General features: G+C 41.8%; 1 protein-coding gene across 4 annotated transcripts in view; it reads right to left on the minus strand.

Moving 5' to 3' along the window:
• The window catches only part of TOM1L1 (target of myb1 like 1 membrane trafficking protein), a 49,241-nt gene that overhangs the window by 33,813 nt on the left and 781 nt on the right, over positions 1–14,647 (minus strand). For 2 of the 4 annotated variants that reach the window (XM_077852666.1, XM_077852665.1), the window contains exons 2-7: positions 14,038–14,428; positions 11,610–11,694; positions 9,508–9,586; positions 2,965–3,114; positions 2,231–2,356; positions 713–817 (exon numbers count right to left, since the gene is read on the minus strand). In XM_077852666.1, the coding sequence (XP_077708792.1) occupies positions 713–817; positions 2,231–2,356; positions 2,965–3,114; positions 9,508–9,586; positions 11,610–11,694; positions 14,038–14,095 (603 nt within the window). In that variant the 5' untranslated portion in view covers positions 14,096–14,428. Of the gene's footprint in view, positions 1–712; positions 818–2,230; positions 2,357–2,964; positions 3,115–9,507; positions 9,587–11,609; positions 11,695–14,037; positions 14,429–14,647 lie in introns of those variants that run through there. The other 2 variants (XM_077852667.1, XM_077852668.1) reach the window with 2 other exon arrangements.

Genomic DNA, 14,647 nt, shown 5'->3' on the forward strand with positions numbered 1-14,647 from the left:
CTGAATATAATAATCCAGTCTTAAATGACAGTTCCCTCATAGCAGAACATAAATAAGTGTCAATAATAACCGATTATCTGGATCTCTGATACACATATAGACAAAAAAAAAAAAAAAGTAATTCAGTTGGCACAATTAATGCTAAGTAATAGGCTTCCACTTACTGAACTCTCTGAAAGAGATATGGACGGTCTTATCAGGAACAACAGGAATCAGCTGGTTGACACAAGATCCATTCCACAGCTCAGCCTCCACAAAGACAAAGCCACTAACCAAGCACAATGGTTGAGAGTTTGGGCTTTAGAATCAGACAGAGTCCAGAGAATTCCTTCTACTTAAACATGACCATGATACGTCACATATTATCACTAAGCTTCAGTTCTCTCCTCTGTAAAGTGATGGTAATAAGGTGCCTCCACCTCCTAATGTTAAGCAGCAGCAGCAAACTGCAGGGACACCTGGATGGCTCAGTGGGTTAAGCATCTGATTCTTGGTTTTGGCTCAGGTTGTGATCTCAGGATTGTAAGATCGAGTCCCACTTTGGGCTTGGAGCTCAGCACCAAGTCTGATTGGGATGCTCCCTCTCCCTCTGCCCCTCCCCCTGCATGCATGCTCACTTGTGCTCACTCTCTCTGAAATAAATAAAAATAAACTGTATATAAAGTGCTGACAACTTAGAGTCACCAATAAACAGAGTTGTCATTGTTGTTACCTGTTCTGGAACCAATGTAAGAGTAGAGCTCTTGGGAACAATTACAGAAGAAAGAGCTGGTGCGGTAGGAACAGATGTTGATGGGCTCGAGGAGATCTCAGTGGTCTATCAATGTGAAACATGGAAGTATTACTACTGGAATTAACACAGCCACCCCAAGCCCAGTTTGTCCATTCAAATGACTTAATCGCTTCTCCCAACCAGAAGTCCTGGGTAGAGGGTGTTAGCCCAGAGTCAATTGTCAAGGGTACAACCTGCCCAGCATTTTGAGAAGAGTGCTAATAGTGTGCCCATAATAGAGTAGGTATTCAATAAAAGGTGGCTATTATAGTTATTAACTAAATTACAATAAAATGCTCTTAGTTTACACCAAGGATCTACAAGATAAACTGCCATGTGAGATTATTGCTGCCCTCTCTTTGAGTTTTTAAAAAGAAATGCTAAGTCAATTCATGTCAAGTCTTTTAAAGCCACAACTGGCAAAACGCCTTCTTCTCCGCTAATGAGTGCTTCCCAAAGTCAATGCCTCATTTCCAACCCTGAGTAGAGAACCTGAAGCAGGTTCAGGCCAGTGTTTTGACATTAGGTCCAGAGAAGTCACCTAGAAACCTTGTAAAAATGAGGAGTTTAATTTATTCAACAGAGGAATATGCCTAACAAGCTCCCATATTATATATTCCCCAAATCACATATTGAGTTATAAGGTCCTACACCACTACTATATTATGCCTTGAAAGAATAAAAGGGGCATGGTGAGCAGACTCATAGCAGGTAAAGGTTGGGGCAGGTAGCTAGTGTTCAGAGAACAGACTGCACAGATAGAAGAGTTAGCCTCTGGACAAAGCCTCCTCAAAGGTCAGACTTCTGGTATACACCTGAACTGCTTTTCCATCAAGGCAGGACTCACCAATCTACAGAAGGGAAGAATGACTGCTTTCACATTACAGAAATTACTGAAAGTTAAGAGCTGAATTATAATCAGTACTCAAAGCATTACAAGTTCAAAACCTTATATGCAAAAACCATTATTGTTTAATACAAGACTTCCCATGGTAGAGACTCTTGCCTGTCTAGCACGAGTTCTTTCCTTTGAGAATTGTCCCCTCCTCTGTCTAAATGACTTCCATCTGGAGCCACCATATTTTTATAGGACCTCAGTTAATTTGTTCAGAAATAGAAAACTGACCCAGGTTGGTCCCTTTTCAAAGGTTTTTGAGCTTGGAATCTGAAAAAGTTAAAGCTCTAACATGAAAATTTAAGAGAAATGTTATCTACTCTGTGGGAAAAGATAGCCCGCAATGAGAGACAAGTCATAGGACATTTGAGTGGTTGGCTCTCTGTTGTTCCAAAGATCCAGCTAACACCAACCTTCTTGATTATTCTAGGAGATATTGCAATGGTCTTCCCATAAATTCAAATTTTTGGATGGAGTGTGGATGGAGGCAGGGTTGTTCTTTTCAAGGAGAGAAGAATCTCATAACATACTAATTCTCTATTAGCCCAAGGAAGGCATCCTACCTCTTGTCTTGCTGTTTCAGCCTCTGCCTCTGAGGTAGGAAACTGAACACCTTTCTTAAGGAGGTCAAGGTACACTTCCTTCACTTCGCTTACATCCACACCTCCTGGGAAACCTTGTGACCAAGTCTGAATTCAAGAGATGGTTCCAGAGTTAAAGCAGCAGCAAAATCAAAACACAATTTTGAAGCTGATAACAGAACATGAGACACGGACAATTACGTGTCTTACTCAGAAAGAGAAAGCTGGTTGTGAATGCCATGAATAAAAACATATGTTCTTCAGAGACTAGAACAATAATATATTTTTAATCATCAAATTCCCATCCTGGCATTTTAAAGAAAGCCTGGCATAGGTACTTATTTTTTTTTTTTTTTTTTTTTTTTGCTGTAATGAATCCAGAATTAATAGATTTCTGAAATAGCATAGTAGTTCCTCTATCAAATAACTTTGAAAGTAGTCTGTTGTCTAACCTGGAACAGTTTCCATATCTGCCAAATAAATGTACACGTTATTTTTTCTGATCTGACATGAATAAGATAAAAACTGAGATAACCAAATTATTCAGAAAAAGGGCACCATCCAATGCCAAGAAATTAGGACTTGGAAAGTGAAAGCCTAAAATACTCTCTGGCTCAATCTGAGGTTGTAAAGGATCACTAAACTGATCAGGAGGTACATAATTAGAGCCCTAATTTTAGAGGTCTACCATCCCATAAGGCATACAATAGACTTACCTTAATGAAATTCAAGATTCTATTCTGAATGTCTAATGGCAAGGTGTATCTGGGGTTCAGCAGCTTAACCAGACTATCTTTAATGAACTCCTTCTTCACAATCAGAGATTGGAAACTTGGACCACAGTTCTGCATGCACATGTCAATAAGCTACATTAGACAGAAAAATTAAAATTTAATTATATCTCTGGAAAAACCACCTCCTAAATATAAGGAAAAAATTGCTAAGTAATGATTTCTATCAGCATTCCAATTAAACAGGGTTTATGGTCTACTAAAATCGATGGCAAAGCATTAGGTTCTGGGAATGTGAGGAAGTCTATAGGGCATGAAGTAAGTGTTTAGAGGACCGACTTCTTGGGGAGTCAGGACACCATCCTCAGAGCATTAACAATACAAGGTAGTAAATGCCAAGGGCCAAATGGGAAGTGCGATAGACACATGGGCTACAGACTGGGTGATATCTGTCCTAGTTTTTTTCCAGGAAGTTCTGGTACATTCCTGTTGTGCTGGCTTTATTAACAATAATACCCTTCACTCTCTAAAATGTCTTGGCCTGAATGATAAATTACATAATCACCCTAGTGACAGACCTTTATGGATAAATAATTTAGGGTCAAGTGATAACTTAGGGCCAAGTGGTCTTAAGACTTTTGGAAAAAGCTGGTCCTAAGCTGGGCCTTGAAAAATATTTAAGTACAAATGAGCATAGAGCTATATTCTAGGCAGGTTAAGTGATATTTAAATAAATGGATGAATGACAAAGTACATAAATTATCAGGAGGAATAGGAATACTCTGGTTGATAGGGGCTTCTTCATGTAGGCAGATGGGAGACACTGGGAAGATGGTGTGGATAAAGTGGCATCATGCAAACTGTAGAGAAACACATGGGCAGTGAATGTAAAGAGTTTGGCCATTGCACAAAGTCAGTGGAGGGTTGTTACTTTGTCACCACGCCTCTACTTCAGAAAAAGGTGCAAAGTGATACTCTGGGAAGGTTTTTCAAGCAGCATTTTACAAATGGAACCTGGAAGGATAGAGAATCTAGTAGGCACCCACTATCACAGAACTGATGCAGAAAGCCTAAACCAGGATGATACAGGTGTGAGGAAAGACAAGAGAATCATGAAGGCAGAACTGTACAATTGATGTATGTTGGTAAATGATGGCTGAATGTTAAGCTGCTGTTATTCTGTAGGAGACTGATGGCATCTTGGATGGAAATTTGGAAGTGGATAGGGTTGCAGGCTTGGTCTAGGGTAAAAATGAGGAGATGGATTTATTTTTATTTATTTATTTGAGAGACAGCATGAGCACATATAAGTAGGCGGGGTAGGGGGAGAGGGAGAGAAAGGATCTTAAGTAGGCTCCATGCTCAGCGCAGGGCTTGATCTCACAACCTGGAGATCAGGACCAAAGCCAAAAATCAAGATTCTGACACTTAACCAACTGAGCCACCCAGGTACCCCCTTAAATTAGAACTGAATTTTAGATATTTTAACAGTACTGTGGACTAAATGTCTGTGTCCCTTCCAAAATCATATGTTGACATTCCTAATCCCTAATGTGAGAGTATTTGGAAATAGGTCTTTTGGGAAGTAATTAAGTCATGAGCATGTAGCTCTGATGAATGAGATTAGTGCCCTTATAAAAAAGGACAAGAGATGATCTCTCCTAGTTGTGTGAGGATGCAATGACAAGATGGCCAGAAAGTGGGCTCTCCCCAGTCTCTGGATCTGCTGGCACCTTAACCTTAGACTTCATAGCACCCAGAACTGTGAGAAGTCAATATCTGTTTATGCCAGTCAGTCAGTAGGTGATATTTTTGTTACAGGAGCCCAAGTTGATGAAGGCAAAACAGATGGTGGGACATTCAGGGAGAGACGTTTAACTCAGCTATCCATGCAATGGCTGCAGTTCAGGAGGGAGGGACCCTAACATGAGAAACCAAGGCTGCATTTGAGGAGCAGGGAGTAATAGCTAGAACAATAGATTTCACCACTATTCAGGCCAGAAGAAAACTCAATGAAGGCAATCGGAGCAACCAACAGAAACCGAAGCATATAGAGAACATAACACTGGCAAAGTCCAAAGAGGGCAGTTTCTACAAGGGTCTTGTGTCAAAACAGCTAAGGATGTGAATGGAGAAAAACTCTGCCTGGGTTGTTGATCAGTGGGGTCATTACTTCTACTAGCAGGGTTGGGCGGGGAGCATTTTCAATCAAGCACCATGAGCAGTAGTCAGGCTGAGTAAAAATGAGCTGGCACTGAAAAACTCCATGCAGAAAGGATTTCTAGAAGTAATCTAAAAAACAAATCTCTATTTTCCATGCTGCCACCTCTCAAGTTAGAGAAGTCACAGAAACCATAATGTGAGCAGGACAGGCATGATCACCTCTGCAGAAAAGCAGCCCTGAAAACTGACCCGCCCCCCTCCGCCCGTTCTGTGCTGTGTCACTATAACAGCAATACAAAGAGAAGAGGTATGAAAGCTATAGTTTTAAGAGCAATATGGCTAAGAAGGCAATCAGAAATATAGAAACTGAACACATGTGGTTATGTGAAACACAGAAAATATTGATTTTTAAAGATTTCAGAGAGAGAAAGAGAGAGAGAGCAAGCACACGTGTGCATGAGCAGAGGAGGGGAAGGGAAGAAGGAGAGTGAGAGAGAATCTCAAGCAGACTCCTTGCTAAGTGCAGAGCCCAATGCAGGACTTGGTGTTAAGATCCTGAGATCATGAGCTGAAACCAAGAGTAGGACACTCAACTGACTGTGCCACCCAGGTGCCCCTGAAACACAGAAAAATTATAAAGCAAAAGAAAATAAAAACAAAACCCAAAATCTATTCAGATGAACATTTTGAAGCAAGTTGTTTAGAGAAAGTTGAAAAGCTGAATAATGAATGACTTTTTGCTGGATGCATTATGATGAGTTACTAGGTGAAATACAGAGAGAAAAGGAACAACTAGTTCAATGGGAATTTATAGAAATACTTCACCAAACCCATTAGGCAGTCTCATTAGGCAAGATAGCCTCTAAGTCTCACTTTCCATAATGGTAAAATGTATGTGGAGTTTCTTGCTAAATATTTCACAAACCAATTTTTATCTTTGGATCACTGATATTTTATGGTAATAGATATTTTATGGTAATTCCCAGGAGGTTACATGGATAAAATCAGAGAGTCAACATAAAATGCTGAGAAAGTTAACATCTGGAGATCACAAATCATGGCCCTTTGTGTTTTCCCCCTGGAATCTAGAATTTCAGGACTAATTATTTCTAGCTCACCTCTTCCATTATGTCACTGGTACCTCTTTCACCCTAGAGTCCACTAAGTACTAGAACCTATTGTGGCAAATTAGAAAAATTTATGTGTTGCTTTTCTCCATTTTAAAATTGGGCTTTGGTACAATTTCGATGTTCAGATTGTGTTCAGATAAGCTATCTTTGAAATAGGACAACCAAGACACCATAATCTCAGGCGGGATAGGCAACCTAGAAGCCAAGGGACCAAGAGAGTTTAGAGTAGGACTTCAAGCCTCACTAATCTCCTTTTGTGCTGGACTTCGAAGCTGTTTATCGTTCTAAGCCTCAGTCTTCCCATCTGTAAAATAACCAATAATATCTCCCTCTAGAGACTTCTTGTAAGGCCTAAATGAAATATAATGTATACGAAGAGCCAGACACATAGCAGGATCTTAATATATGGTAACTATTTTGATATGTTTCCATGGATAATTTTTTTTTAAAGATTTTATTTATTTATTCATGAGACAGAGAAGCAGAGATATGGGCAGAGGGAGAAGCAGGCTCCTCACAGGAACTCGATCCCCAGACCCCAGGATCACGACCTGAGCTGAAGGCAGATGCTCAACCACTGAGCCACCCAGGCATCCCACCATGGATAATTTTCTATTGGGAGAGAATATGTTGATTAGCTGATATAAGTATTCTTCTTACAAAGACTAGAAGAAAAAGAGCTACTTGGTAGTTTTAGTTCTTGCAAAAAAATTTCTAAACCAAGCATAGTAAACCAGGCTATCGGCTATTCAAAGCTGAAGACCCCACCAAGGTATGGCCACCCTAGGGGATGAACTCACTCTACAAAGGGCTCCTGGACGAATGGACACATTTTATAGAAGTTCTGTAGCCCCTATAGCTCACCACCTATCTGGTGTTCCACAAAAGCCTATTAATTAATTGATTTCCAAGAACCTGTTCAACTGCTTTGCACTTAACAATAATAGTATCTTGCTGAGGCTTATCACAAAGGACTCATTTCAAAGGGTTAGCCTCTGGCTAGGAGTTATGAAGCTTGGTAACAAAATGCTTTTTAAAAAACAAAACTACTGGCTTCTTGACAAAATTTCACCAACTGACAGTAGGAAATCACAGTGTAGTCCAATCCCATCAGACCTAATCAAAGCTAACAAGTCCATGGAGAAACCAAATGACACATACTTCAAAGAACACTTATAATTGACTTTGACAGGCTCTCATCACTTCAGAATAATAAAATGGAAGCATCACATATGGGGATTAATTTTTAAAGAGTTGATTGGTAAACATTTAATTGCTTTGACAGACATTGGATGATTCTGTGACTAATTTCCCTCATAATTAGGCCCGGCTTAAGTTAATATTAAAGTCCATTCTGAAGTCATAAACACCTTTTCAATGCAGTGACAAATCAGAGGTGAGGTTATTGGGCAAATATGTGGGAGGCTATCATGAGTCAAACGCCTATTTTAAGAAAACCCAAGAAGTAGGTACTTTAATGAACTCTGACCCTAACAACAAGGAGCTTTTTTTTTTTTTTTTTTTAATTCATAAGAGACACAGAGGGAGAGGTAGAGACATAGGCAGAGGGAGAAGCAGACTCCTTGTGGGGAGCCTGATATGGAACTTGATCCCAGGCCCCCAGGATCACGACCTGAGCCTAAGGCAGATGGCTCAACCACTGAGCCACCCATGTATCCTATGAGGAGCTATTCTGATCCTCAACCCATGATCTCCCTCTTATTTGGCATAAGTTTTAGATTTTCTCATTCTCATGTTCTGGTGTGGAAAACACAAGATAAAAGATGTACAGCTATCTGAGGTGGAACAGGTAATGGGAACAGGCAGCTAGCTGGTAGTACAGCTTGAGAGATCAGATTACCTAAAGGGGACAAAGAATGGGAACCCAAAGAGAAACAGAGGGCGAGAAGAGACAGCCCTCTAGAATAACCCCGCTTCCTCAAGAAAGGCCCTAGCTCAATATGCAAAGAAGGAACCAGGATGTAGAAAGACAAGGAGATAGGGATAAGAAGCAACCACAGAATTACCAAGAAGGCTGGGTACTGCAAGAAAAAGACACATTCAATACACAGAATAAACCATAAAAAGGTGAAATAATACCAAATGCTAAAACATCAGTCATAAATTCATCTTCTTCCCTTACCTTTTTCAGTTAATTCTCCAATCTTTAGTAGCCCTGAGATAGCCTAGATTCCCCTCCATTTTAGGAGTGGAATCTATGAGTAAAGTGGCTGCTATGAGTAAAGGACAAGACAGAAGGAAAAGGATAAAAAAGAGGTAAAGGAGGAAAAGGTCTCTAAAACCAAGTTCACATCTTAACTTGAAGGATTTCTTCAGAGATAGTGTCAAGACCACTCATTTCATTTCTTTTCATTCTCTTACTCTCCAAGCAAGATAGGAGTTTTCTTCCCCATGAAACTCAAACACTGGGCCTGTGTGCACCTCAGCCCCATCATCCTCTTGATATACATACACTCCGAGAGCCCCCAAGGGGAGGGTGATGCTGGCTGGTTAGGGCCCTAACCCTGTGGCCCAGTGCCTGGCTGAGGGAAACAAAAGCATGCGGGAGAAATGAGAAAGCTGTAGAGCTCACTCACTCAGGCAGCAGGCAGGGCTTGCAAAACATACCATAGTAAAGATGGCAACTCACCAAAGGGACTGAAGAGGTCCTATAGCCAAGGATGAGAAGAAAAATGGGAACACATCCAATAAGTGCCCACACCCAAGTCACACACAATAAGGTGCACAGCACTGTTTAAATCAACAAAGAATAGTCTCCGAATCCTATGACACAGGAGAGCTTGGTTGAAACTTAATGAGCTGCCAGCACCTCAGGATTCCACAGAGCTGCTCAAGTGAGGTAAAAAGCTAACAGGGAAGCATTTTTCAAGACTTCAATTCTCCTCATGGTTAGCACACATACAGACTTCTTGATTGGCTCAGTATCTACAAGTTTGGAATTACCAGTTCTGATCTCCTGACCTGGAAAAGCTGATTTTCCAGGAACACACTCTTTCCATGAAATTAAATGATATGACAATCAGCAAAGCTCTCTCAATTCTGTAAGTCTCAGTTTTAATTCATATTCTAAATAACTTATTGCTAATTATCTCAGATTGTGTGTGTGTGCGTGTTTGTGTATACATATATATACATATTTTTTTCCCTTCCCAAAACAGAAGGTGTCTATGGCTTAGGAAATCCTAGTCTTGAGTATAACGTTAAAAGTACTTACTGACAAAGTGAGTTGGATTTCTTTATGATTGTAGTTTTTGGAAATCCTTTTCTTCAAAGCTTTTACTGCATCTTTTGGCCTATAGCAATAATACAGTGACATCATCAATGTAGGCACTGCTGAAAATAAGCAGTCTCTGAAAAGCAATGTGTCTTGTGGAAAGAGGAGTGGCTAAAGAGAAGACCAAGGCCCTGATTCTGCTTGAGCAGGTTACCTAACATCTCATTCATCTGTTTTCTCATTCATCTAAGCAGACAATACTATCTATCCCCTTGAGAGAATCAAATGGAATGCTGACGTAATAGTATTGCCTAGAAAGAACTACATGCGAAATGCACTCATATCCCTATCCCTCTATCAATGCACAAAACTGGTTTACAGGAAATGTAATTCCCAAAACAATGAAGGTTACCATTTTTGATTAAGACTATTTCCAGAGCACCTTCCAGGGTAGGTGATGTAGGAAGAATTAGGACCATGTAGGTCAGCTTCTGATAGACTACGATTTTACATTATAAAAGAAAGAATTATGTAAAAGTAGAGGATCAATATTTACTTTGAGGTGGTCGAAAGGTGCAAACTTCCAGTTATAAGATTAATAACTCCTGGGGATGTAAGGTATAATAGGATGACTATAATTAACAGTGCTGTACAGGATATTTGAAGGTTGCTAAGAGTAGACACTAAAACGCTCTCATCACAAGAAAAAAAATTTTTGTAACTATATAGAGTGATAAATGTTAACTTATTGTGGTAATCATTTAATAATACATGTAGGTCATATTATGCTACACACTTTAAACTTACAAAGTGCTATATATGCTAATTATATCTCAAAATACTGAAAAAAGTAAACAAACCCTTTTTACATATTTCCTTAAAGTTTTGTCTGTGTTTACACAGGTAGAATTTCTATTACGTGACAATTATACATGCCTTTTTAAAGATTTATTTATTTATTCATGAGAGAGAGAGAGAGAGGCAGAGACACAGGCAGAGGGAGAGGCAGGCTCCATGCAGGGAGCCTGACATGGGACTTGATCCCAGGACCCCAGGATCATGCCCTGGGCTGAAGGCGGCGCTAAACTGCTGAGCCAACTGGGCTGCCCCCAATTATACATGCTTATATAGAATTGTAACTACTATAAGTATATAGATATCTATACTTCTAAAACATTGTATATAGAATTTAGGATTAAACTCTCAGCAAAGTTTAAGAATAAAGATACTTTTTTGAGAGGAAAAATTTTTCTTTGATATTCCCTTGATATTATCAATGAAAAAATTAGTATTATCCGTGAAGAAAACCTTCAGAGGAACCAAATATGGTAAATAAGATTATAGGGAAAATACCATAAACACCCTAAGTACTTACTTTAATACAACCAATATAGTCAATAAGTGTAATTTTTTTTTTCACCACCAAACTAGACTAAATCTTGAACAAGCACGGGAAAATTAACAGAATTATATCCCTTACAGCAACTTGCAATTCAGACTAAATTCACAAAATAGTTGGCCTTAATGATTTTTTGAAATCTTCAATCTCCTAAAGTTTAAAAAGTACAACAAAGGATAGCACATCATTTAAGAACACAGCATGAACATGAGCGAGCTGACATTTAGAAAAAAATGTCTTATAATGAGGGAAAAAACCAAACTGCTAGATGATTTCCTGGTTAATAATGATAGTTGCCCAGGACAACCTGGTGGACAGGTCACCACCAGGAGTTCACTAGCTTCTGGATAATATTTTTTCCGTTACAGTAGCATATAACAGTGGTATCAGAGCAGGGGAATTTCTAAAGAAGGAAACAATTCTGCTCTCTTTAAAGAAAAAGGAATTTGAGCTTCACAAGGACAAAATTTTAAACTATTAAAGAGAAGGCAAAGAGAAAAATTTTATAATGGATTCTCAGATATTCCACATGCTGAAATAAGTAGGTATCTTTCTGTTTCAACTAGATAGGTCTTCAAAAGATACTGGTGCCCAGGGGGTGACTAAAACACTCAATAAGAAAACAAAGAGTTTAAGAGAAAATGTGCTGCAGTTCTGATGCTTCTTATCAGAGGCAAATGTGTGCACCACACACTGTACTCACCCATCGTGGGCAGTGTTAATTATGTCACAGATGTGCATAAACTGGCCCCAATCTTCAGTTTGGACTCCAGCAAATGTAGCCTTTTCTGCAAAGAAAAAGCTGTTGAGTTTGAGCTACAACAGAATTAAAAAAAATCTCTCGTCTTGCTGAAATAATCTGCCTGGGGTTTGCTAGCAAGTACAATTAAGTTTATATTTCCAAAAGGCAAAGAGGGTTTTTTTTTTTTTTTTTCCCTGAGCAATTCCCAGTAATTTGGGAATCAATTGGAACTCAAGTTCAGAGTGCTGCCATTACAGCAGTAATGAATGATCTATTAATAAAAGCTGTAGGCACAACACCAGGCTGTAGGGCCAGGATAGGCTGGCTAAATCTCTATCTGCTTGCTTGCCCGTCTTTCTGAGGACAAGCACCTATTGAGCAGCCACCTACAAAGTGCAGTACATAGTGCAAAGTATTTCATCTTATGCAACTTCATTTAACCCACTATTATAGATGAAACAGAAGTTGAGAGAAGTTAAGGAAATTACCCAAGGCTATACAGCCAGTACAAGGTAGAACTAGCATTCAAATTTATTTGATGTCTAGTTTTTTGTTTGTTTAAAGTCATTTATTCTCGGGGGAGAGAGGGCCATGTTGAGAAAGAGACCAGAACTACTGAAATGGTCTATATCTTTGAACATTAAAGCAAGGTCACTCCTAGCACTTGTACTAACCAAAGGTGTACCAGGCTGACTTGAATGCTCATCAAACAAGCAGATATTTTTCCCTCTCTAGCCATTCTCCTAAAGAATACAAAATGCCATCTGAGAACCTAAATGAGCTTAATATATTTCCTTCATGAAAGGATAAGATCCTCAGAATGAAAACACAAGGTAGAGGGGGAATGGAAAGAAAATTTCCTCTTCATAAAAAAATGAAGAGGAAGAAAGAATAGGGTTTGGTTGAGAGAACCCTCAAGTTTAGCCTGTTTCCAATCTAGGAAAAGAGCTATTTGAATTTGGCACTCCACGGACAAAGCTGACCAACTTTGTGTTGTTTAGACACATACTGTCATTCCTTCTGCCAGATTCCTTGCTCTCCACTCCATGTGCTTCCTCCTACCTTCCTATCTTCCTAGAAAACTCCTATTCACCCTTCAGAAGCCATGACCAAGTTTCTCCCTTTACACAAGTTTGGAGTGTTTTTGCAGTTTCCTTGTATTGCAAGGGTACGGTATTGTAGTTACATACAAAGCTATGTATTGTAGTTACTACGTAATTGTGTGTTTTTCCTACAAGATTGCAGGTTCCTAGAGGGTTGAGACCGTGTCTCCTCTTTCTTCAGGTCTAGGCATATAGCTGACAATCAGTAAATATTTAAAGCATTAAATAATTCGTCGGCTTATGAAGATGCAGTCTGAATCTTTCTGCTCAAAGTTCATTTTAATATCCAAAAGGGACATATAGCCGGTTTAGAAAGCCTCTCCCCCTCTGTGATTGTTACTCTTATTTTCCAAAGATGTGGGAACTAAGGTTCAGGTTGAGTGGAGGGTTCCTTGTTAATTGAGCTGCCGGCAAAACTGTCCAAATCTGAGCCTCCTTCCTGTAACCACCAGGTTCTCAGGATTTCATCAGCCCACTAGGTTCCTGACATGATCACGCTTTGCTTGGCATCCACAGGCACCGTGCCACACCTGGTCCCCAAGGGAGGACTGGAAGCGAGGAGGAAGGCGGCTGGTGCTGGTCAAAACAGTCCAGTCCCTGGCTTCTGCTTCCCAGCACGTTATTGAGAGTGCAGCCACAGAAGAAAGGACTTAGGCAAATAACGTGCGCGGTTCCTCCCCGGGCCTCCTGTGACCCCGGACTGCTCCTTTGCTCCCCGCTTCGCTTCCTTCACTCCAGGGTTGGGCATTTTCATGCTCTTTGTTTACCCAGAAGTAACAACTCAGGTTGTTGTGGGCTTGGCGCCAGAGAGAACCGGTTTAAAGGGACCTGCCTCTGACAGTGAGGTCACATCACTCAGCCCCTTTGAACCTTCTTTGCCTCCTCGGCGAAAACAGAGAGAGCCACACGGTGCCCTGCAGCGCGCAGCGAGCGCACTGGAGGCACAACTTTCCCCTGGCCCAGGAGCTCGCCCTCTCCGCGCACAGGCCCAAACGTTCCACACCTGGGGCCCGTGCGTGGCTCACCTGTCCGGCTCCACGCCCCAGGAAGCGCCAGAAGGGACGCAGGTTTTAAGGAGGGCTTCCGGGGAGGAGGGGGGCTGGGAAGTCAGCCCAAAGGAGATGCCGCGAAGGGGCCGGGTGGGGGTGCGGGTGCCCTGGGAAAGTTGCAGGGGGAGGGGAAGCATTTCCTCCAACTTGGACGAGGCTGAGAACGGAGTCAAGCGAGAAGGGGCCCCGGGTCCCCAAGGCCTCCCCTGGCCGTCTCCTTCCCCCCCGGCTTTTTACCTATGAGGTGGCCCACGGAGGTCGCATAGGGATCCCGGTGACTCCTGCCAAACGCCATAGTAGCCCCTCCGAGCCGGGCCCAGGAAATCCGCCTCCACCGCTCTCGGGCTCCCGACTCCACCCGCTCGGTGCCCCTGGCTCCTCCTCTCCGCCCGAGCGCTTCCCGGGCTCGGCAGAGGCTGCGCGACCTGCCCGGCCGCTGCGGGGCGCCGGGCGCGGGGGGCGGGGACACCGGGCGCCCGCGCACCTGCCACGTGCCGGGCGGAGCCGCGGGCGGCAGCCCTGGGAGGCCACAGTCGGGGGGGGGGGGGCGGGGGCGGTTAGAGACCCGCGCTCCGACGCCGCCGCCCGCTCCGCAGGTTGCCACTCTTCTGCGCGCCTCCTGCTCCCCCTTCAGTAGAGAGGGAAATGTGGGGTTAATCGCACAGATCTCAGGATTATTGGGAGAATTAAGGAGGTAAACCGCTTAGGTCAGTGTCTGGCACCCACCAAATAAATATTTAACCATTAAATAAATTGAGTAATAGAAATACTTCCCACCCACCCCCCCGCTCGCACCCTAGCGATCCTCGGGAGGCGAGGCCCCACCTCTAAAGGTGGTGATCCCTGG

This window comes from Canis aureus, chromosome 16 (assembly GCF_053574225.1).
Source record: "Canis aureus isolate CA01 chromosome 16, VMU_Caureus_v.1.0, whole genome shotgun sequence".
NCBI lineage: Eukaryota > Metazoa > Chordata > Mammalia > Carnivora > Canidae > Canis > Canis aureus.